The sequence below is a fragment of the Micrasema longulum genome, unplaced genomic scaffold (assembly GCF_059751315.1).
Source record: "Micrasema longulum isolate JH-2025_06_02 unplaced genomic scaffold, ASM5975131v1 h1tg000079l, whole genome shotgun sequence".
In the NCBI taxonomy this organism is placed as follows: domain Eukaryota; kingdom Metazoa; phylum Arthropoda; class Insecta; order Trichoptera; family Brachycentridae; genus Micrasema; species Micrasema longulum.
In genome coordinates this window covers 44,099-67,871 of record NW_028277285.1, presented here as the reverse complement: position 1 = coordinate 67,871, position 23,773 = coordinate 44,099, and the positions used below count along the sequence as shown (strand labels likewise).

The following is a 23,773-nucleotide window of genomic DNA, read 5'->3' as shown; positions in this document are numbered from 1 at the left end:
GATTTTCATAATAATTTTATTGGAAATGTCATCTTTTTACAATTACATTAATTTGTCTTTACAAAAAACACAATTCCTCTCTCTCGGTGTGGTGGGGAAATTGTCCTACTAACTGTTTCAATCAATGTACACAATTTATATATATGCATATAAATACGTATCGGGTGTTTCTCTGTGAATGCGTCGCACCGAAACGGGCAATGGCCGATATAAACCGTATTCCGTGACAAATAATAACCAACATCGTGATGAACAATAACCGATATTGTGATTAACAAAAACCGATATTGTGATGAACAATAACCGATATCGTGATGAACAATAACCTATATCGTGATGAACAATAACCGATATTTCTTACGAGTTACGCAGTTTTAAGTTTCAAAACCCAGTAACTGAGACATTTTAGAAAACAAATGTTTTTTTCTATTCCGTAGTTATAGTAACGACGAGTTTCGTCCAAAAACTGCTGTGATAAAATAAGAACAATATTTTGAGTTAGTCCAAATTTTTGTAGACATGGACTGGATTCAACTCCCCGGGGAGCTGTTAATATTAACATATTACAACAGAGATGAATCTCACCTGCAAAAATAAAGGTTTCAGCCTTTTAATGTAGATGTTCAAATATGGACAGAACGGTGAATGTTACACAGTGTGTAAAGTGGCCACTTAAACCAGCCGATGACAGGTCATAAATATTACTTTCTCTAAAATGTTCTTCATCTCTGTTGTAATATGTTAATATAAACAGCTCCACAGGAGTTAACTTCAGTCCATGTCTACAAAAATTTGGACAAACTCAAAATGCGGGTACTTTTATTAGGCAAATGTAAAAACATCATTTGGTGATCAAGAAAATTAATGCCGTTTAATATTATACTGAGGTTTGTTAATAGAAAGCCGGGTAAAAAATTCGACTACCCTGGCAATACAAACAAAATGTCCACCTTGTTTTATTTAACGATCTGACAAGACGGTAAAATAATAGAATTCTTAAATATTATCATTTGTGAATTTGCTACTTACACTTGAAATGTGATCCTACCCTATTCCCTTTTCGTCCCAGCAGTATTTTGACACTTGCAAACGATACAACACGGCGCAGTTGAATTTAAATCGGCAGTTGCGTACTAAGCGACGTCTACGGTGACAAATGACCAAAATGTAAAACTACTCATTTATGAGTAGTTTAGTCGGCTTCAGTTTGATGCGCGTACGCAGTTTCTGGACTTTTGTAATTCAATGCTCATAGGCAATCGCTTCAATTATTTATATTTGAAGACATAAGTTATAATATTTTTAATCTAATTGCTAAAATCATGACAAAACCGTTGGCCCATGCTCGCAGCACGAGCGAAAGAACTGCCCTTTTTCGTTTCAAATCTTGTTTAGATCGGTCCACTGATAAGACCTAGAGAAATAAACAATGATTTAATGAGTTTTAAATTTATTTACTAACGATCTCGTTAACTGTCCGTTTAAATGAAACGCAATCAAAAAGAAACACCCTATACACAATATAAAACTTTTTCATTCGGGCCGTACACTTTCGCCGTCGACAAATACAGACACCCGTCGAATGTTGCATTGGTCGCGTGGAACGATTGGACGATCAAGCTAGGGGAAAAGTTTAGAGAGTAAAGAATGATGGCAATGGTGATTTTTTTCTATTGAAAAATGCTCGCCTGGAACACGTATAGTTGGTGAAATGAAGGGTCACAAAAATGGTTTGGTCACGCGGAACGAATGGATGATGAAAACGGCAAAGTAAACGTGTGCGGCGAGGATGAGAAAGGCCAAGAAATACTCATACAACAATATTTCAAGCGTGTCTAAATGCTTGAAGACAAGACTAACATATCACAACTGAGATTGATCTCACGAAGGGCTTATGACATGTCATTGGCTGATTTTACTGGCTATGTTTTGCCTATTGAGTGAATCTGTCATATTTGTTTTTTTGAAAATCTACAGGTAAAATTAGCAGTTCACAATGGAGTCCCGGTCCCAACCCTGATGTATGGGAGCGAAGTATGGACTCGGAAAGACAGGAATGAAAGCTGTTGAAATGCGATCTCTCGGGCAAACGTGTGGTAAAACTGTACACGATAGATGCGCAATGTCGAGATCCATACTTTACGTAAGGCTGAGAGATAGGCATACTGGCAAAATCAAGCAAGGAGCTCTGCGTCGGTTCAGACGTGCAGAGCAAATGGACAGCGAAAGAACGGCCAAAAATATTTGCAATACGAATGTTGACAGATGCAGAAATAGAGGAAGACTGAGAAAGACATGACACGACCGAATCCAAAAAAAACTTAAAGATGGACATTTTAAAAGTCGGAATAATCGGCGCGCGTGCATGAGAAGATGTATGAATGTAAAGGAAGCGAGATCTGTATGCAAAGATATGAGGGATGTGGTGTTTTATCTTCTCTGCTTACCCTTATGGAGAAACGGCGTGATGGTTTGTCGTTGTAGAAAATGGGAATCAAGTTGGGGTAAAGTGGGATTCGAACTACGGACCTTTGGACTAGCCACGGGACCACAACCTGATTTGTCTAGGCACATAACAGGGCTTATGACCTGTCATTGGCTGGTTTGAATGGGCACTCTGCCTATATTTGAACGTCTCTATATTCCTTTGATTCTTCCATCCGTCGGAAGATGACAGCCAACGACAGGTCATAAGCCCTGTAAATGGCTAGACTTCCACATTCTCTTATCTGATCTGTGTGCAAAGATAGAGCAATGTGGGGTTTGTTTGTTTAAAAATCTAAAATAACTATTTAAGTGCCTATGTTTGAACATCAAAGTTTCATCCATTCCGTATTGGGGTATTCATACACTGCATTATTTAGTAGTCCCCGCACGGGCGGTCGAAGCGCGAGCCTGATCATCTCGCGTGCGCGAGCGAATGACGCGACGGTGAATCTACCATTTTTGCATCGCGACAATGTTGCGCGGGTTTATGCGGACGGCGAAAGTGCGCAAGCCCTACCTGGCCGACGTATAAATTAAGAAATTTCAATCAAATAAAATTTTTAAAACCATTAAAAAAATATTACATTTAAAACCCCACGAATAATTACAATATAATATATATATATATACTGTACCCACATGGGATTGAGATGCGAAACATTTAAAAAGTTACAAAAGTTATGCGAGATTTATAAATAAAATTTAATGCATTGTCACCGTTCGAGCCAAAGTCAATGACTCTAAAAATTACAGTTTCGAGTTAAATATGCCATTCGAAATGTAAAATTATTTTCTTTAAGATGCACTGGTGTTCGTGTTGCCAGCACTGTTTTTGGCAATCTGTCAAAGTTTGACGGCGATCGGACGTCCTGTATTCTGTCAGCGTCTGTTTGAGTGAGTCGAAAGATTGTTGCATGGCGATTTTTACAATGGATAAAAATTGGAACGAGCTTGCCACAATGAAATTTCGTGTGCCGAATCATTGAAAATGTTAATGGAAGCCTTTGGAGAAGGGTGTGCGGCGAAAACACGGGCGTACGAACGGTATAAGGGGTTCAAAGACCTTCGCGAATGCTCGGATGATGATGGGTATACGGGACGCCCAGCAGCGTCGGTTACCGGAGACAACGTCGAATCGGCAAAGCGAATCGTATGGATTGGGAGATCATATTTGGATCGATGTTGCTGCCTGTCTCGTCCCAAAAACACTGAAATTGTCCGAAAGCAGCGTCGAATTCCTGTGGCTAAAGATGATTTTTTACACCACGCATGCAGCGTTGATCGCTTCTGAGTTTTTGGCCAAAAATTTGACTAATGTATCAGCCTAGCACCATATTTTCTTTAGACCAGGCCCGTCTGACCCAACATTGCACAATTCATCGAAATAAGAAGATTACAATGGTCGGGCCATGTGCCCAGAATGAATGATAACCGTACCCCAAAAAAGATTCTTTATACCACTCTGGAAGGCAGACCAAAATTAAGATAGTGGAAAATTAAAATTAAGTGACATTAGAGCGATTGGCCTGACGAACTGGAGAAGAGCCGCGGGGTGCAGGGAGGAATGGAGACAAGTTCTGGTGGAGGCCGGGGCCCACGGCGGGCTGTAGCGCCACTGACGACGATGAAGACTAAACTTACCATCCAGAGGAACGCGCTTCGAGACGATCGATGCCACAAAAGAGAATTGGCTGCGCGAGCTAAAGGCCATACCTTCGCAGGTGTATGAAAAGCGCATGGACAGTTGGATTAAGCAATGGCAGCAATGCATCGTCGCAAATGGCAAGAATTTTAAGGGTGATAGTAAAGAAATTAATTAAAAAATTAAATTTTGCGTTGTTTTACCAGATTGCCGTTTATCATGAGGCATGTTAAAACATTTTATAATCACTATAGTCCTCAAAATTTGACAGTTGTCAGAAAAAGTGACGACATGACTTTGTAGTAACGTCAAAGAGATCTGTATGCAAAGATAGTGATGTGGCGTTCTATCCTCTCTGCCTACCCTTACGGAGAAACGGCGTGATGGTTTGTTGTTGTTTTTGTCTTATTAAACCTACAAAATGCAAAAATTTTATTCTGTCTCCAAACTTTCAAATTGCGTTTCCTCAAAATGATGTTCTTTGGGTCGGAGACTCGCGTGAACGGCGACAATGTATTACCTGGTAGACGGCATATTGAAAACATTACACGATAAACATCAACATATCACAAATAAATGTTAAATCATACATATTTCATTGCTGCAGAATTAAAACCATGAAAAATAATTATTTTCGAAACAATCGGATCATATATCATGCAAAAACCATTAAATATCAGATGGTGAATAATCAATCTCCCTTCCCGAAGTGGAGTGCGAAGGCTCAGTAGCCGAGCCAAAAAATATCTGCGCGATACGGCGTCGTGTGGTCACTACGCATGTAAAAAATTAACGATTTAAAATATAGTAAAACCTCGATTTCACGTTCCTCAATTTTACATTTTCCCGCTTAATACACCGAAATGTTCAGGACCCATTTTTCTTCATACAAATATTGCGCCCAATGAGGAATTCCACTGTTTTTTAATTTTATTTTCTTCTATTAGCGTACTGTTTAACTAAGCAACAATATATATATATATATTTTGTGCGTTATTTACAAAGATATGATTTTTGAAAGTTACATTTATCAAATACTAACATTTTACAACAGAGATGAAGAACATTTAAGAGACGGTAATATAGAAGTCCAGGCATCTACAGGGCTTATGACCTGTCAATGGCTGGTTTAAGTGGCCACTTTACACACTGTGTAACATTCCCCATTCTGTCCATATTTGAACATCTATATTCCTTCAATTCTTTCATCTGTTGATGTTTGTGAAGTTAAAGAGCTGAAACCTTTATTTATGCGGGTGAGATTCATCTAATTGAATTATTTCACCTACATAAAGTGGCCACTTAAACCAGCCATTGACAGGTCACAATCCCTGTAGATGCCTAGACTTCTATATTACCTTCTCTTAAATGTTCTTCATCTCTGTTGTAAAATGTTAATATAAACAGCTCCCCAGGGAGTTGAATCCAGTCCTTGTCTACAAAAATTTGGACAAACTCAAAATATTGTTTATCAAATACCGCGCTAAATGACTGTAATCAGCGAGTCACTTTTCAGTAATGACGATCATCTTACCTTCATGTAATAAAAATGATCAAGATACGCCGCGATCGGTGTACCAATGCAGTGCCCTATGCACCATTAGGTGCGGAAAGGGAATGACGATGATGATCTATAGTGAAGCAAATTAATTTGATATTTATTTATTTCCTATTTTTCACTTTAGCGTTTTCCTCAGTTTTCCCCTTTGTTTTCTTGCTCCCTTGAAAAACGTTTTTTTTAACTGTATTACGTTTTTTAAAAAAATAAATTAAAAGTAACAAGGTACTGTGAAGAATTGTTCAGTAAGAAAATATTTTTTCTGCCGCTTAGTAACGTGAAAAATATTTTTAAATTTGTAGTTTTTAATTCATATTTATGTTATTAGACGCAATGCGTACTGGCTACACATCGCCGGGAAGGGAGATTTATACATCACATTTTTAATAAATACAATACGAGACATTCCCGTGACAAATAATTGATACGAAATCATCAAAAGTGACCAGACTCAGGCAGAATTCATACAAATATCACGTGTCTCGGAACACAACACACACAAATTTGAAATGACAATTGTACAATAGAAAAAACTCCGTGTGCAGACGCGTCGACGCACTCAAGACACGCGGAGACGCGTCTCGCATCCGTTTTGTAAATTTTGATACAAAAGAGTTTTCCGCGTCTTTTTTAAACATTTCGCATCTTTATCGACCGCGCGTGCATTTATTTCACCGTGCATTTTTCACAATACTTTCATACTTTCTATGGACAACACACAAATTTTCTGTGACATTGATTCAATTTAAAATGGCACGCTTCAACGCTGTTTTTCAATCGATTGACGCCGGTTCGGAGAATCGTTTGCTGTGGTCGACGCGTTCGACTGCCATTCTCGAGGTCCTGGGTTCGATTCGTGCCAGGGTGGATATGACATATTGATTTTAAAAGCTTTTTTTAAAAATCGAGCTTGAGACCTCTTGCATGTTAGGCGAGCGCGATGACCACTACTCTACGAGGCGGGATTTTCATCTAATTCTGGAACCATTTCGCAAACAGAACTGTATTCTTCACCGGCCCGGACAAAAATAATTTGCGCTGTGCTAAAATTATGCCATCAGAAATTAAACGCCTGCACATTTCTGTTTGAATAAAATATACATTTTATTTTGATTATGTCCAAACGTTTGTAGACCACCTGGAGCTGGAATTTAACCGATATTCCATCAGAGACGAAGGAATCATTACGGAGTGTGAAATTCAAAGCATTTACAGGAATTATGACCTGTCATTGGCTGATTTAAGTGATGGATATGTGAGGTTTCAAATATTGTAAAAATACATTTAAATTTGGGAATTTGAAATCACCGGCATTTACGGGGCTTATGGTCTGTTGCGGGGTCCCGACAAAGGGCGTATTTCCTTTTCAAGACGTTATTTATCTTCTGTTGAATGTGTTAAATCCAGTGTCTACAAATATTTGGACATACTCAAAAAATTATTTCAATTGTAAAAATAAAAAAAAACATTTTTCACAAAATGCACGGAAAAATAACATTCAATTTTTTTATTTTTCGGAATGTAATAATAATATTTTTAAATTAATTTATTTTCTTTAATAAGCTATTTATTAATATTATCAATTTTCAATGCAGCGAATTTGCCACAAGTCGGAATCTCCAAGGCCCCGGTACGTCCTAAAATATTTACAATTTATTTCAATAAAAAAATGGGGAAAAATTTCGTTTTAAAAATTGTAATGGATGTAAAGTTTCGCATGTGATGAAAATGTAACATTTAATGACACTAAAATGCATTGTAATGAAAGATGAATTGGAATAAATAAAAATTTCTAAAATTGTAATGGATGTAAAGTTTCGCATGTGATGAAAATGTAACGTAAATGACACTAAAATGCATTGTAATGTAAGATGTATAGGAATAAATTAAAATTTCTAAAATCGTAATGGATGTAAAGTTTCGCATGTGATGAAGACGTGACTTTAAATGCAATTTTGTGTCATTCGATACAAAAAAATTAAGGTTTAATAACTAAAATGTATTTAACGTGTCAAAAACAAATGTTTTTCTATAGAATGTGAGGTTTACAACTCTACAATGCGTTATAATATGTGAAGAATCATTTCGTATAATTTCAATAACTCGCATGTACAGTAGAACTCGATCTTAGAGTAAATTTTGTTATGGTTAATCTCATTATCCAGATTTCTGCATATCCGGATAACATCTGGCACTCATTAACCCGGATAATTAGAATTTTATCAAATACAAATGCTTATTATACATGCGAGTTTTTGAATTATGCGATTTCGTGGCATAGTGCGAAAAATGTAATAACTTGCATGTTAAAAATACAAATTTCTTGTGAGTTATTTATCCTATCTGCCTACCCTAACGCGGAAACGGCGTGATGGTTTGTTTTGTTAGTCACGCCAATGGTAAATATCTAGTTTGTAAAAAAATAATTACTACAGTGCCATAATCCAGAGAGAAAATACGAGAATACGTTTGTATGAAAAAAAAATAACGAGCATTCAGTGAACAATGTTTTCGGCATGTCCAAACGTTTATAGACAGCCTGTCATTTGTTCCAACAGATGGAAAACATTTTTGAAAACGGAACATGGATGTCTACGCATTTATTTACGGGGCTCACGACCTGTCATTGGCTGGTTTAAGTGGCCACTTTACACACTGTGTGACATTCTCCATTCTGCCCATGTTTAAACCTCCACATTTCCTCAACTGCGTTGACTTTTGCGGAGTAAAAGAATTGAAACCTTTATCACGCGGGTGAGATTCATCCGGCTGAACCAATTCACCCACTAGGCAACGCCTAAAAACAATTTTCCAATTTTTATTACCCGAGCGCGTCCAAATGTTTGCAGACAGGCCGGACTTCGTGAGAGGTCATAAGCCCTGTAAATGGCTAGACTTGCATTTTCTCTTCTAAAAATGAGGATTGAGGAAATATGAACGTTCAGACGCGGACGCGGCGGCGAACGTGGCCACTCGAACCAGCCAACGACGGGTCATAAGCCGTGCACACTAGGGAGGGCCGATATTTTTTTTCCGAATTTTTAAATGAAAGGGGTCTAAAAAGTTGCCTTTTGGATCACTCGGAATGCAAAAAATATACTATACCACTTTTGGCCCTGAAACAGAGCTTAAGTTTTTGAAAAAGTCGATTTTTCGCGCTAAACCGGCTGTCATTTCGTATTTAAGTAAGAAAATCAATCCAATAAAATATAATGTGCATTAAACCTAATTAAATAAGCATCTAAGGGCGTGAGACGCACTTTGTTTTGTAATAAATGGGTAGCGTTGTTTTCGTCAATATTAGCCGGGCGCTCGACAGAATCAGTTCCGGGGAGTGTAAACTTTTTGCGTTTCGGTAGTTTCAAAACGTGTTCAAATTTGTAACGCGATTGAGTTACATCTTTACTAAAAAAAATTAATTTTATCAATATAGATAATCAACAAAATGTTCAGACAGTGATAAACTTCAAACCTCGGTTGAGGGACAAAAGTAGTATGGAATATTTTTAAAATAATTTTTACGTTTTTACGTACAAAATGCAACTTTTTAGACCCCTTTCACTTTGATGCCTAAAAAAATAAAAAACTTCATGAATCATCGACTGACTTTAATGTACACGCCCAGACTTTATTCTCTTGTCTAAAATGTTTGCAATGTAATTAATTTTTTTTAGTACTGAGTTCATTTGATCACTTGGAGATTACGACTTTTTCGAATTCAGCTGTTTTAATATATATAAAAAAAATAATAAAAACACAAAAAATAAAAACAAAATAGGGACACAGGACCCAGATTTGAAGTAATCCACCTTATAACTTAAATTATATATATATAAATATATATATATATTAGTTATGATAAATCGGGGAAGCGAGAGCAATCCCATGTCTATATTACACAATCTTTTTCGTCAATTCACTAAAAGTTTTCGGTCGACGGTCGCATCGGCCGTCGCACAGTTTTCACACGCATCGTGTCGCACTTCGGATCACAAGTGTTTGAAAAAAAAAACAAGTCACGTCACGAAAAATACTGATTTTCACTCGAGAGCGTCTGTTGCGGTGGCGTCCGGGTCTCGGTCGAGCACTATCACGACGCGGCCGGCGTGGATCGGCTGCTGTTCGCACGCGTCGCGTCGCGTACGCCACCTGCAAGGAATGACCGATGTTATTACAGAATCAGACATATTAATACATGCAATTTCAAATTTCACTCGTACATGCACCTTGTAGCTGCAAGACGATCAGTAATCTAGCTTCAATAGGTAAATGTTATCAACTATCAAATATCTAAATTTAGTAAATGGGGTCTAGAATTCCAACCGTCCATGCGCTCAGTAGCTGCAAGACGTGCTGGGAAATTTACTTATTGTACAGTGCCCTTGGGGTGATTTTCATAAAAATGGCGCTATATAAATTATCCAAGCATATAAATATAGACAGTAATACACATATTAAATATGCCTTTTTCAACTATTTCTCCCACAACATAAAAAATTTTCCAAATTTCAATTTATTTATTTTAAAAACGTTTATGTACATAACAAAAAATTCAATGCATACATAAAACGAAAAATTGAACACTAAAATTTAAATATACAAAAATGGTAAAATAAAAAATACCCAGCAATTATAGACAAAGAATGCAATCCTCTCTAAACATTTTTTCACTAATATGAAAGATGTCAATATCCGAAGAGATACGGTCATAAGCCCTGTAGATGCCTAGACTTCTATATTACCTTCTTTTAAATGTTCTTTGTCTCTGTTGTAATATGTTAATACTAACAGCTCCCCAGGGAGTTGAATCGTAACAATTTGATTTGAACAATTGAACAAAAATGATTTGTAACAATTTGGACAAACTGAAAATATTGTTGAAATTGAAAAGCCATTGCAACTAGGAGAGAGAGCGCAGTATTACCCGGCTAGTGAGGGCTCTTGCCCTTGGCGTCGGCGGCGGCGGCGGCGGGCGGCGGCCACGCGTCCCCGTACGCGGCGTGCTCGCCGCCGTCGTACTGCGAGTTCTCCAGCCGCGTGATGAGGCGCTCGTCCTCGTCGCCGAACTCGCCGCCCATGAGCGACGGCTCGCCCACCACCATCACGTCCTGCGAGGCCAGCGCGAAGCTCGGCCCCGGCGAGCGCTTCTTGCTGGGCGCCGGCGGCGCGCTGCTGCCGCCGCTGTTGGAGCCCTTCCGTTTTCTCCGCTTGTTGGCCGGCCTCTGCGACTCTGCGAACAACCGGCGACATTAGCTTCTCCGATCGCGCTGAAAGCGTGCGGGGCCGTGGCATAAACTCTCTTCAAAATAATGTTAGACCAATGAGGAATTCCACTGCTTTCTAATTTATTTTTTTCTATTAGCGTACTATTTAACTAAGCAAAAATATATATATTTTTTTTTGTGCGTTATTTACAAAGATATGATTTTTGAAAGTGACATTTATCAAATACCGCGCCAAATGACTGTAGTCAGCGAGTCACTTTTCAGTAGTGACGTCATGAAACGGTTGGCGTTCTTGCTTTCACTGACCTAGGTAAGTTGTATTTCTCCAGCCAATAACAAAACTGACAAGAATCTATGGAATATTGCTTTGATTACTTCATTTAGTTGGTCGTAATTGGCTCATTTCTATGTTATGGTTGTTTTTACGCCCTGTTTTTCCAAGTCCATACTTCGCTCCCATATATCAGGGTCGGGGCCGGGACTCCGTTGCGAACTGCCAATTTTGCCTCTTGCGACAAACATTTATTTGCCAAGGTCGATTTAAGTGCTCTGTTCACCCTGTTCCCGGCACTCACCCTCCTTTCCATCCCCAGTAAACATACTTCCCAGATACACAAATTCCTCTACTTGTTTTAGTATAACCCCCATTCACAGCGATTTCACATTTAGTCATACTTTCATCTCTTGCAAAAACCATCACATTGGATGTATCGACGTTCGTCAGCAAACGGCTTCCCTCGCATACAGCGTAGACCTTTGGTACCAAGAGTTGCAGTTCCCCTTTGTTGTTAGCAAGAAGCGCGGCATCATCAGCATACAATTGACATTCGAATCGCCCATTTTTGCTCCCATTCTCAAGCCTTCCAGTTCTTTCATGCAGTTATCGATGTACACGTTGAACAGCCATGGTGACATCACACAGATAAACTAATTTAATTGAAGCTTTTAAATTTGTAATTTAGAGAAACATCACTTCAGTCTCACAGCCTCGCGCCTCCGCTGGGGGAGCATTCCATGCCGTAGGGCACGCGGCCGCAAATGCGCGTTCACCGAACTTACTGCGCTGTTTGCGTAGAGGTGTAATAACTTTTCATATGGCCGGAGACGTAGCTGATCTAAGCGTGAGACGCCTGTCAGCATAGTTCCCTTAGATATTCCGGAGCAGAGTTGTGCGGTGACTTATACATGAGCCGTCACTTAGTCTCTCCTGCTATATAGCCTCAGTACAATTGTCTCTCCTGCTCCTGCTGGGGGAGCAGTGGCAAACGGTGATTTTATTTACAGGTAAGCAATAAAAAAATATCATATACTTGTACCTACATGGGAGGTACATAATATAATGCAAGTAATATATATTATAAATTGATATTTTTCTGTGGTTCTGTGTGATACAACAACTCTCATCCATGAAATCAACTCAAACCACGTAACTTCGTGATATATTATTTTACATAGATATATTATCCATTACTTTAATACATAATTCATTAAAAAATACATAAAGAATACCACACCACTATGAATTAGGTATTCAATTGAAATGTCAACTGGCCGCATTGTTCTAGTAATTAATAGTGCTAAAAACGGCCGCGTCGAGCGCCATATGTCCCGCAATATGACGCATGAAAGTAATTATGGTCTTATGTCAAAAGTACCGTCTCAAAGAAAAATAGCCCTTAAGGTGATTTTCACAAAAATGGCGCTATATAAATTATCCAAACATATATATTTATACCGACGGGTCTAGAACCCCTCGATAAGTTTATCTACACATTAAAAGTGTCACAATTTTTGTTCCACCGAGCAATTTTTCCTTTAATTATGATTTATATTTGAGAGAGAAATAAGTAAACGAAGTCGAATTAAATTCCGACATAACTGTCAGTTTAATAAAACGAACGCCTAGATGTGAAAATAATGTCGCTAGGTTCTGTCCTATTAACAAATAAGAGTATCTAGCAGTGGCGAGTGGTGATTTTATTTACAGGTAAGCTATAAAAAAATATCATATATTTGTACCTACATAGGAGGTACGTAATATAATGTAAGTAATATATATTTATATTTTTCTGTGGTTCTGTGTGATACAACAACTCTCATCCATGAAATCAACTCAAACGACATAACTTCGTGATATATTATATTATCCAATAATTTAAAACATTATAAAAATTTCACAATTAATTCAGTCAGTATAAGGTATTCTCGTTACGATTGAAATGCCAACTGGCCGATTTGTTCTAGAAAATAATAATGCCAAAAACGGCCGCGTCGAGCGCCACATGTGTTGCGAGTCCCGTGTCAAAAGTATCATCTCAAAGAATTTGTGTAATCTGCATGTTTACTTTGGATGAAAAATCAGGCCACTGGGCTTAAGATGTTCAAAATATAATACACTTATTTGTATGAACAAATAATCTGGAGTAATCGGCTGGTTCCTTGGCTCGTTGCTGGCACTGGGCGCACTTTATTAATAATTTTATTTACATTTGGAGAAAAATACTAATAAAAAGATAGTCAAATATGATGGTAATCGCTTCTATGCGCGGTTCGCCCCCGACCCCCGGTGCACCTAACCTCTCCGGCTGCATACTATACCCCCCTCACGCCCGGTCTCTCCCGCCCCGTCCCCCCGGTACACCCGGTCAGTGAACACACGTACTGGTAGCGGCGGCGTTACCTGGCGGCGCGACCATCCGCTGCCACTTCTGGAACAGGGTGGTCTTCAGGCAGTCCCGCGGGGAGAGCGCGTACGCCTTGTGCCGCGACATCAGCTCCTGCATCGGCTCCAGGATGACGCACAACTGGAACACAACACGCATTCGTTACTCTCCGGGGGCAATCACGATCGGAAGCCGTACCTCCAATATATATAGTTGGATAATTTATACAGCGCCATTTTTGTGAAAATCACCTCAAGGGCGCTGTACAATTAATAAATATCCCAGTACGTCTTGCAGATACAGAGCGCATGGACCATTGGGATTCGAGTTCCTCGTTTTCAATTAAGATCAATAAAAATTATAACAGATAGGAGCTAGATTACAGGACGTCTTGCAGCTACAGAGCGCATAGACAGTTAGAAATTTAGCCCCCATTTACACATTTTAAAAATTGACAAATAAATTAAGTGTATTAATTAAGATTACAACGCGTCTTGCAGCTACTGAGAGCATAGACGAATGGAATTCTAGACCCCATTTACAAAATTAAGGTATTTTAAAGTTGATATATGAAAGCTAGATAACCAATCATCGTGCAGCTACAAGGCGCATGGACGAGTGAATATTAGTGAGCAAAGTTAAAATGATATCAATAAATTTATAAAAAATAGAGCATAGTAGTAAATTGGTCAAGTGTTCATACCAAGAAGTAATGAGAAAATGTTTAAAAAGGCTATAAAAAAATGGATAGTGGAGGAGCTGGGTAGAAGTAAAATGGATTGTCTCATTCGCCCATACCAATACTGAATCGACTGCTCCACAAGTGTATAGCTTATGTTAGGTTTTTGTTATTTTCATTGTGTGTTTTGTAATATAAACAATATTTTGAGTTTGTCCAAATTTTTGTGAAATTTGCAACAAGAATTCTATATTTGAAAATTAATTATTTTATGTTTTGAAATTCAACTGGAAACAAGTACCTAGGTACGTACTTTTATTCAATATTTGAATATGAATTATTTTTAGATTTGGAATTAAATCATAAACAAGTACCGAGGTTCCTGCTTACCAATGCAAAGTTACACATGAAAATTATTTTTTTCAATTTCTATACTTCTTCATGGACCAGGTGGATTTATTAACAGCGTGTAAAGTGGCCTCTTAAACCAGCCAATGACAGGTCATAAGCCCTGTAGATGCCTAGACTTCTATATTACCTTCTCTCAAATGTTCTTCATCTCTGTTGTAATATGTTTATGAATTATACCTTTAAAACCTGTCTACTGAAAATATAAAAATTAGTCAACAATATTTTGAGTTTGTCCAAATTTTTGTAGACAAGGACTGGATTCAACTCCCCGGGGAGCTGTTTATATTAACATATTACAACAGAGATGAAGAACATTTAAGAGAAGGTAATAATTCAATTAGATGAATCTCACCCGCATAAATAAAGGTTTCAGCTCTTTAACTTCACAAACATCAACAGATGAAAGAATTGAAAGAATACACATGTTCGAATATAGGCAGAATGTTGAATGTAACAGTGTGTAAAGTGGCCACTTAAACCAGCCAATGACAGGTCATAAGCCCTGTAGATGCCTAGACTTCTAAATCACCTTCTATTAAATGTTCTTCATCTCTGTTGTAATATGTTTATGAATTATACCTTTGAAACCTGTCAGTAGAAAATGTAAAAATTAGTCAATAATATTTTGAGTTTGTCCAAATTTTTGTCGACAAGGACTGGATTCAACTCCCCGGAGAATTGTTTATATTAACATATTACAATAGAGATGAAGAACATTTAAGAGAAGGTAATTTAGAAGTCTAGGCATCTACAGGGCTTATGACCTGTCAATGGCTGGTTTAAGTGGCCACGTTACACACTGTGTAACATTCACCATTCTGCCTATATTTGAACATCTATATTCCTTCAATGCTTTCATCTGTTGATGTTTGTGAAGTTAAAGAGCTGAAACCTTTATTTATGCGGGTGAGATTCGTCTAATTGAATTATTTCACCAACAGACTAGGCAACGCCTGAAAATGTTATTTTTTCAATGTCTTTACTTCTTCATGGACCAGGTGGATTGATCAACAATATTTTGAGTTTGTCCAAATTTTTGTAGACAAGTACTGGATTCAACTCCCCGGGGAGCTGTTTATATTAACATATTACAGCAGAGATGAAGAACATTTAAGAGAAGGTTATTTAGAAGCCACTTTACACACTGTGTAACATTCACCATTCTGCCTATATTTGAACATCTATATTCCTTCAATGCTTTCATCTGTTGATGTTTGTGAAGGTCATAAGCCCTGCAGATGCCTAGACTTCTGTATTACCTTCTCTTAAATGTTCTTCATCTCTGTTGTAATATGCTAATATAAACAGCTCCCCAGGGAGTTGAATCCAGTCCTTGTCTACAAAAATTTGGACAAACTCAAAATATTGTTGATAAATTACCTGGTCCATGAAGAAGTATAGAAATTGAAAAAATAACATTTTCAGGCGTTGCCTAGTCTAGTATGTAGGTGAAATAATTCAATTAGATGAATCTCACCCGCATAAATAAAGGTTTCAGCTCTTTAACTTCACAAACATCAACAGATGAAAGAATTGAAAGAATACACATGTTCGAATATAGGCAGAATGTTGAATGTAACAGTGTGTAAAGTGGCCACTTAAACCAGCCATTGACAAGTCATAAGCCCTGTAGATGCCTAGACTTCCATATTACCTTCTCTTAAATGTTCTTCATCTCTGTTGTAGTATGTTAATATAAACAGCTCCCCAGGGAGTTGAATCTAGTCGTTGTCTACAAAAATTTTGACAAACTCAAAATATTGTTCTAATAGGTACTCGAAGGAAATTGGTAATTTATCTTTTGAAGGTAAAAGGCACTGCGTTTCGTGTATATAAATAAATAAATATTATAGAACTAAATTCAAGCAAACTACGAACCTCGTATTCATGTAAATACTCTATGATTACTTTAATGAATAAAAAAACAACCCTCACTGGCTTCAGGCTGTCTACAAACGTCCGGCCGCGCTCGCAGCGTCCCGTACTCACCCGGAGGTAGTTCAGCGTGGAGTTGGTGATGCCCTGCCGGGTGATGTTCTTGGCCAGCTGGTCGAGCACGGCGTGGTCGGGCCCCACCACCGACCGGGGGATGAGCTCGCGGTGCGTGCGCACGGCGAGGTGCCAGGACTTGACGCGCATGAGGTCGTCGAACGTGAACTCGAGGATCAGCCGGCCCTCCGTGCACACCTGGAAGCGGAGGCAGACGCACTGAGCACCGGGCGGGCGGGCGGACGTGGAAGGTATACAGTTGGATAATTTGATAAATATCCCAGTGCGTCTTGCAGCTACAGAGCGCATGGACGGTTGGGATTCTAGTTCTTCGTTTTCAATTAAGATCAATCAAAAATTGTAACAGATGGGAGCTAGATTACAGGACGTCTTGCAGCTACAGAGCGCATACAGTTAAAAATTTAGCCCCCATTTATACATTTTAAAAATTGACTAATAAATTAAGTGTATTAATGATACTAAAGAATAATAAAAAGGAGTAAGATTACAACGCGTCTTGCAGCTACTGAGCGCATAGACGATTGGAATTCTAGACCCCATTTACAAAATTTAGGTATTTTTAAAATTGATTTATGAAAGCTAGATAACCAATCATCGTGCAGCTACAGAGCGCATGGACAAGTGGAATTCTAGCAAATTTAAAATGATATCAATAAATTTACAAAAAATAGAGCATAGTAGTAAGTTTGTCAAGTGTTCATGCCAAGAAGTAAGCAATAAAAAACTAAATAAATAAAGCACTGTTTCAACTCCACGGTTAACAAAGGGAGATGGATGTCCGAAGAGAATCTTTTGTAGACAGTGGGTAGATACCGCCACCATGTGGCCCACTGGCTGCTTGATAATTCTGGAAACGCACGTGTGTAGACTGGCATATTCCCTTATTCAAGGCATTCTCCGTTCCCGTTGTAATTTGTTAATCATGCAATTGTTAGAGGCATTTCACATCGAGTGCCTGTCCGTAGAACTCGTCAATCTGTACTCGTCGACATTCCCAACTCGATGACTAATTATTTGAAAAATAGCGCTCTACGAAGAATACAGATTACCTATGATGACAGTTTTAGTGACATCGACATACTACATTGTAAATACCAAATTTTTATCAGGTCTGTTAAAGACATTTTTAATTTATCTCCCACTTGACTTTTAATTTGATTTTTAATTTTATCTTTCCATTTGAACTTTTTAACAAATTACAACAGGAATGGAGAATACCTTAAATAAGGGAATATGGAAGTCAAGACATTTACGGGGCTTATGACCTGTCATTGGCTGGTTTAAGTGGCCACTTTACACACTGTGTAACATTCACCATTTTGCCTATGTTTGTACATTAATATTTCTTCAATTCTTCCATCTGTTGATTTTAGTGAAGTTAAAGAGCTGAAACCTTTATTGTTGCGAAGAGATTCATCTGACTGAATTATTTCCCATACTAGGCAACGCCTGAAAACAATCTTTCAATTTTTAAACTTCTTCTTGGACCAGTCGGTTTCATTGCAGTATTTGAGTTTGTCCAAATGTTCGTAGACAAAAGACTGGATTTCACCCCCTCGGGGGTCATCAAGATTAACAAATTACAACAGGGATGGAGAATACCTTAAATAAGGGAATATGCCTAGTATGTGAAATAATTCAGTCAGATGAATCTCTTTGCAACAATAAAGGTTTCAGCTCTTTAACTTCACTAAAATCAACAGATGGAAGAATTGAAGAAATATGGATGTTCAAACATAGGCAAAACGGTGAATGTTACACAGTGTGTAAAGTGGCCACTTCAACCTGGCCTGGTCTGAAAGGTGCATAAAATACCTGGGAGTAATCATTGACTGTCAAGTTAAATGGACTAATCATATTAAAGTAATTGTTAATAAACTAAGATATTTGACCAATGTGTTCAAAAGACTAATTATTTACGCCCAGCTACAACAACAAACCATCACGCTGTTTCCCCGTAGGGGCAGGCAGAAAGGATAGAACGCCATAACACTCTATCTTGGCATACAGACCTCGCTTCCTCTACATTCATACATCTTCTCATGCGTGCACGCACGCCGATTATTCCTACTTTCGACATGTCCATCTTCGAGTATTTGATGGACTCGATCGCGCCACGTCTTTCTCGGTCTTCCTCGTTTTCTGCATCCATCAACATTCGCATTGTAAATATTCTTAGCCGTTCTCTCGCTGTCCATTCGTTCTACGTGTCCGAACCGGCGCAGAGCTCCTTTCTTGATTTCGCTCGTCTCGGCCTTACATAATGTACGGATCTCGCAATTTGCGCATCTATCGTGCGTAGTTTTACCACACATTCGCCTGAGAGATCGCATTTCGACAGCATTCAGCCCACTTTCATCCCTGTTTTTCCGAGTCCATACTTCGCTCCCATACATCAGGCATCGTAGATCCTTTTAGCCGTTCTTTCGCTGTCCATTCGCTCTACGTGTCCGAACCGACGCAGCACCCCTTTCTTGATTCTGTCAATAATGCGTGTCTCGGCCTTACACACTTCACGGATCTCGAGATTTGTGCACCTATCATACATCGTTTTACCACACATTCGCCTGAGAGATCGCATTTCGACAGCATTCAACCTACTTTCATCATTATTTTATTACTATAAAAAAAAATACCATATTATCTTTTACAGAATATCTTATCTTTTCTTCCTTATGTTACACAAAAATATTATAACTGTCCATTATTTATTATAGGAGCAAAAATTCATTAACATTTTCTTGTATTATACAAAAATATTATAACTGTCCATTATTTATTATAGGAGCAAAAATTCATTAACATTTTCTTGTATTATACAAAAATATTATAACTGTCCATTATTTATTATAGGAGCAAAAATTCATTAACATTTTCTTGTATTATACAAAAATATTATAACTGTCCATTATTTATTATAGGAGCAAAAATTCATTAACATTTTCTTGAATTATACAAAAATATTATAACTGTCCATTATTTATTATAGGAGCAAAAATTCATTAACATTTTCTTGTATTATACAAAAATATTATAACTGTCCATTATTTATTATAGGAGCAAAAATTCATGAACATTTTCTTGTATTAGACAAAAATATTATAACTGTCCATTATTTATTATAGCAGCAAAAATTCATTAACATTTTCTTGTATACCCACGATTTTTCTATAAATATGTATTTCATTGCTATGTAATTATGCTTTATTTTTTTAATACTCAAAAAACAAAAAATAAATAAAAAAATAGCCAATGACAGGTCATAAGCCCTGTAAATGCCTAGATTTCCATATTACCCTATTCAAGGTACTCTCCGTCCCCGCTGTAATGGGTTTACCTTGGTGAACATGGGCTTGCCGTGGTGCGTCACCATGGTGCACTGGTCGCAGTCCAGCGTGATGCTCGTGTTGTGGAACGACTCCTTGGGGTGCTTCATGGTGTAGTAGAGCTCGGTGACGCCGCCCTCGAAGATGGAGCGGAAGTAGCGCGGGATGAGCGTGCGCCCGATGGTGTACCGCTTGGGCCCGTCCTCGAGGCAGAAGGTCAGCGTGAGCGTCGCGTCGTCCTCGAAGAACTCCGTCGCGAACGCGTCCCACCACAGGTTGTCCGACTCCTGGAACATTGTTTTTCATCATTTTACAATGGGTAAGATGGTTCAAATAAATTACAAATTTAAAAAAAAGTATTATGTGATATTTTTAATTCAAATAAAGGCTACTGGAAGGATACGATAATTATTTTAATTAAATTACAAATTTAAAAGCTTCAATTAAATTAACTGAACAATAGAATCACCATGTAAAGCGCCCTTGAGGTATTTTATTACGAAAATGGCAAATCGATTTTTTTACCGTGAAAAATAAGAAAACGGCCAAAAAAAAAAAAAACAACACCATTGGTAATTGTTGGGTTGGGGGATAAACTAAAATATTTCATAGTCCCTGGACTGGTATCTGAAGCGTAAGACTAATCATCTGACCTTCGTGTAACACAAAATGATCCAAATACGCTGCGATTGGTTTACCAATACAATGCCCTATGCACCATTAGGTGTGGAAAGGGAATGATGATGACGATGATAGTTATCCTATTTCCGGGAAACAAACTTACAGACGTGAACTTAACACGTCACACGCAGAGTAATTTCAAAATAAAATCAAAATTAAAATCATAGTGCTGATGATACGACACACAAAAATGTTAAAAGTTGTGAATGTACCCACATGTCAGAATTCATATCTCGATTGTCTCGAAATCTCAAGTCCGAAATCACATTTCGATTGTCTCGAAATGTCAAGTCCGAAATCATATTTCGATTGTCTAGAAATGTCAAGTCCGAAATCACATTTCGATTGTCTCGAAATGTCAAGTCCGAAATCACATTTCGATTGTCTCGAAATGTCAAGTCCGAAATCACATTTCGATTGTCTCGAAATCTCAAGTCCGAAATCACATTTCGATTGTCTCGAAATGTCAAGTCCGAAATCACATTTCGATTGTCTCGAAATGTCAAGTCCGAAATCACATTTCGATTGTCTCGAAATGTCAAGTCCGAAATCACATTTCGACTGTCTCGAAATGTCAAGTCCGAAATCACATTTCGATTGTCTCGAAATGTCAGGATCGAATTCATATCTCGATTGTCTCGGAAAACCATTTCGAATGAATTCACTCGAGATATCTCGATTATTTTTCCGATTAGTACGAGCGAACTCGATTAGTTGTAAGCATTTCGAAATGTCTCGATCTTTTTAATAATCGAATACTTCGATTATTAAAAATATTTTAATTCGATTCTTCCCGCCATTATGGTTAATCCATGTAATGACTCCCTTAAAATGCTCGGTTTTGTTCTTAGAAATGCCATTTAACACTCAGATTATGAGGACGTTTCCTTTTTCCCATTGAGTAATAGTTTTGATTTAAGGTAATTTATAAACAAATACGTTTATTTCTATTTTTATATATTTTTAAATTTTTAATCTTTTATTTTCTCTATTGAATATGTTCTGTAACTTGAATTATAAAAACAAAACTTTTATTTTATCAGTTGGTTGGAAGAAATTGCCATTTGGCAATAAGCCCGCCAATGTACAAATAACATTATGAACAAAAAGTTGAATAAATAACGTTCTAGTTTCCATAATATCTAAATTCTCTAAAAAATTACTGTTCTAGTGCCATAATCCAGAGAGAAAATACGAGAATACGTTTGTATGAAGAAAAGTCGGACCACGTTTCCTCTTGAGATTAAACATTATTAAGTATACTTACAAACCAGCGACCTATTCACATACATGAACGCACCCAGGGCCTTCTAAAATTATGACTCTGAACTCATGTCCAACGCTCTGTCCTGCCCTTTGCGTATTTAGTCGTTCTTTAACCGCGAGACGTGAGCTTGACATTTAATTGGAAACCAAAATGCTTGATTGTGTCGTGAAAGCGTGTAAAAACCGTTCGGATAAACGTAAAAAAGATAGTGTAACTTCATTGGTAACTTGTTCATGATCGAATTTCAGAGTATAAAATAATTAGTTTTCAAATATTGAATTTAAGTCGGTACCTAGGTATCCCTGAAAATAGGCTTGAAAATGAATGCTTCAAAAACTAAAGTTATGAGTGATGCAAACCAATCATGTAACATCTTAGTAAATGGAGAAATAATTGAAAAGATTGATAGTTATATATACTTAGGACATGAAATAAAGCTCGGCAAAGATAATCAAGAGGTAGAAATAGAAAGAAGGCGAGGTTTAGCATGGGCCGCCTTTGGTAAGCTCTCATATATCCTGAAATCTCCGAAGTATTCACATTACTTAAAGAAGAAACTTTTTGATGCTTGTGTTCTCCCTGTACTGACATATGGCTGTGAAACTTTTGTGTTCACGAAAAAAATTTTACACAAATTATCAGTGACACAGAGAGCCATGGAAAGGAGAATGCTGGGTATTTCGTTGAGAGACAGAAAAACCAATACATGGATTAGAGCGAGAACAAAGATCGCCGATGTGGTCCATAGGGCTGCCAACCAGAAATGGAGCTGGGCTGGTCATATAGCCAGAATCACAGACTCTAGATGGACCAAAAAAGTCCTGGAATGGCGACCCAGAACGGGTAGAAGAAGTGTCGGCAGGCCTCAGACAAGGTGGTCTGATGACATAAGACGAGTTGCAGGAAGTGGTTGGATGCGGTTGGCTCAGGATAGGGAAATATGGAGACTAAAGGGGGAGGCCTATGTTCAACATTGGACAAGAGACGGCTGATGATGATGATGATGATGACCTAGGTACTTGTTTATAAATAAATAAATTGGTTTTTTTTCTGTAATGTTCTAAATATCTGGATAAATAAATGAAATATTGATGAGCTGCGCATAATCGCTCATACGGACGATTCGCCCCTGGATGGCAGCTTTAGTGGTGATAGAATAATTAGCGGAGAACAGTAAAAGTGGGCTCACCTCCGTCCTCTGCTGCAGTCTCTTGTTCAGCTCGTAGACTCGGTAGTCGGGCTGGCCGAAGTAGGGAGTGTGACGCCTGGGGACAGGAACAGATCTGTAGAGCCAATACATTATACTTTTATTTACTTATTTATGGTATTTATTTATTTTTGCACCACGACAGGCTTATGATGGGAAGATAAAGCCGTCGTACCTTCACCTCGACGGTATGGCTGAAGATAAATTCCCTCTAGCGATTATAAAGATATACTACCGACCCCCACCTTCAAGTTTTGGGTAGGTACACCGATATGAAACAAGGGAAGCGTACGCCACGGTACACATATCTACGCTCAAAAATGACATATCTCCAGTATGACGTCATAGCTGAAGATAAAACTCTCCCGACCGACTACAAAGGTACACTGCCGATACCCCCACCATCAAGTTCTGATGTACGTACATCGGTTTATACCGACGGGTCTAGAACACCTCGATAGCAATTTTTCCATTAATTATGATTTATTAAGAAAAGTTCGCACTTTTTTTTCTTAAAAGCCTATTAAAAATATGAGAGAGCATTAAGTAAATTTTGAAGTCGAATTAAATTCCGACATAACTGTCACATTAATAAAACGAACGCCTGGATGTGGAAA

At 38.0% G+C, this 23,773-nt stretch overlaps 1 protein-coding gene across 1 annotated transcript; it reads right to left on the bottom strand.

The window, feature by feature from the left end:
* Positions 1-23,249, bottom strand: Chi (LIM domain-binding protein 2 Chi). The gene is made up of 6 exons (XM_088233170.1): positions 23,139-23,249; positions 20,013-20,288; positions 16,655-16,852; positions 13,575-13,716; positions 10,612-10,917; positions 1-9,836 (listed from the first exon to the last, which is right to left on the bottom strand). Exons 1-5 carry the CDS (start codon positions 23,247-23,249, stop codon positions 10,616-10,618), a joined length of 1,029 nt encoding a protein of 342 aa, XP_088089296.1. The 3' UTR covers positions 1-9,836; positions 10,612-10,615.
* Positions 23,250-23,773: the final 524 nt, after the last annotated feature.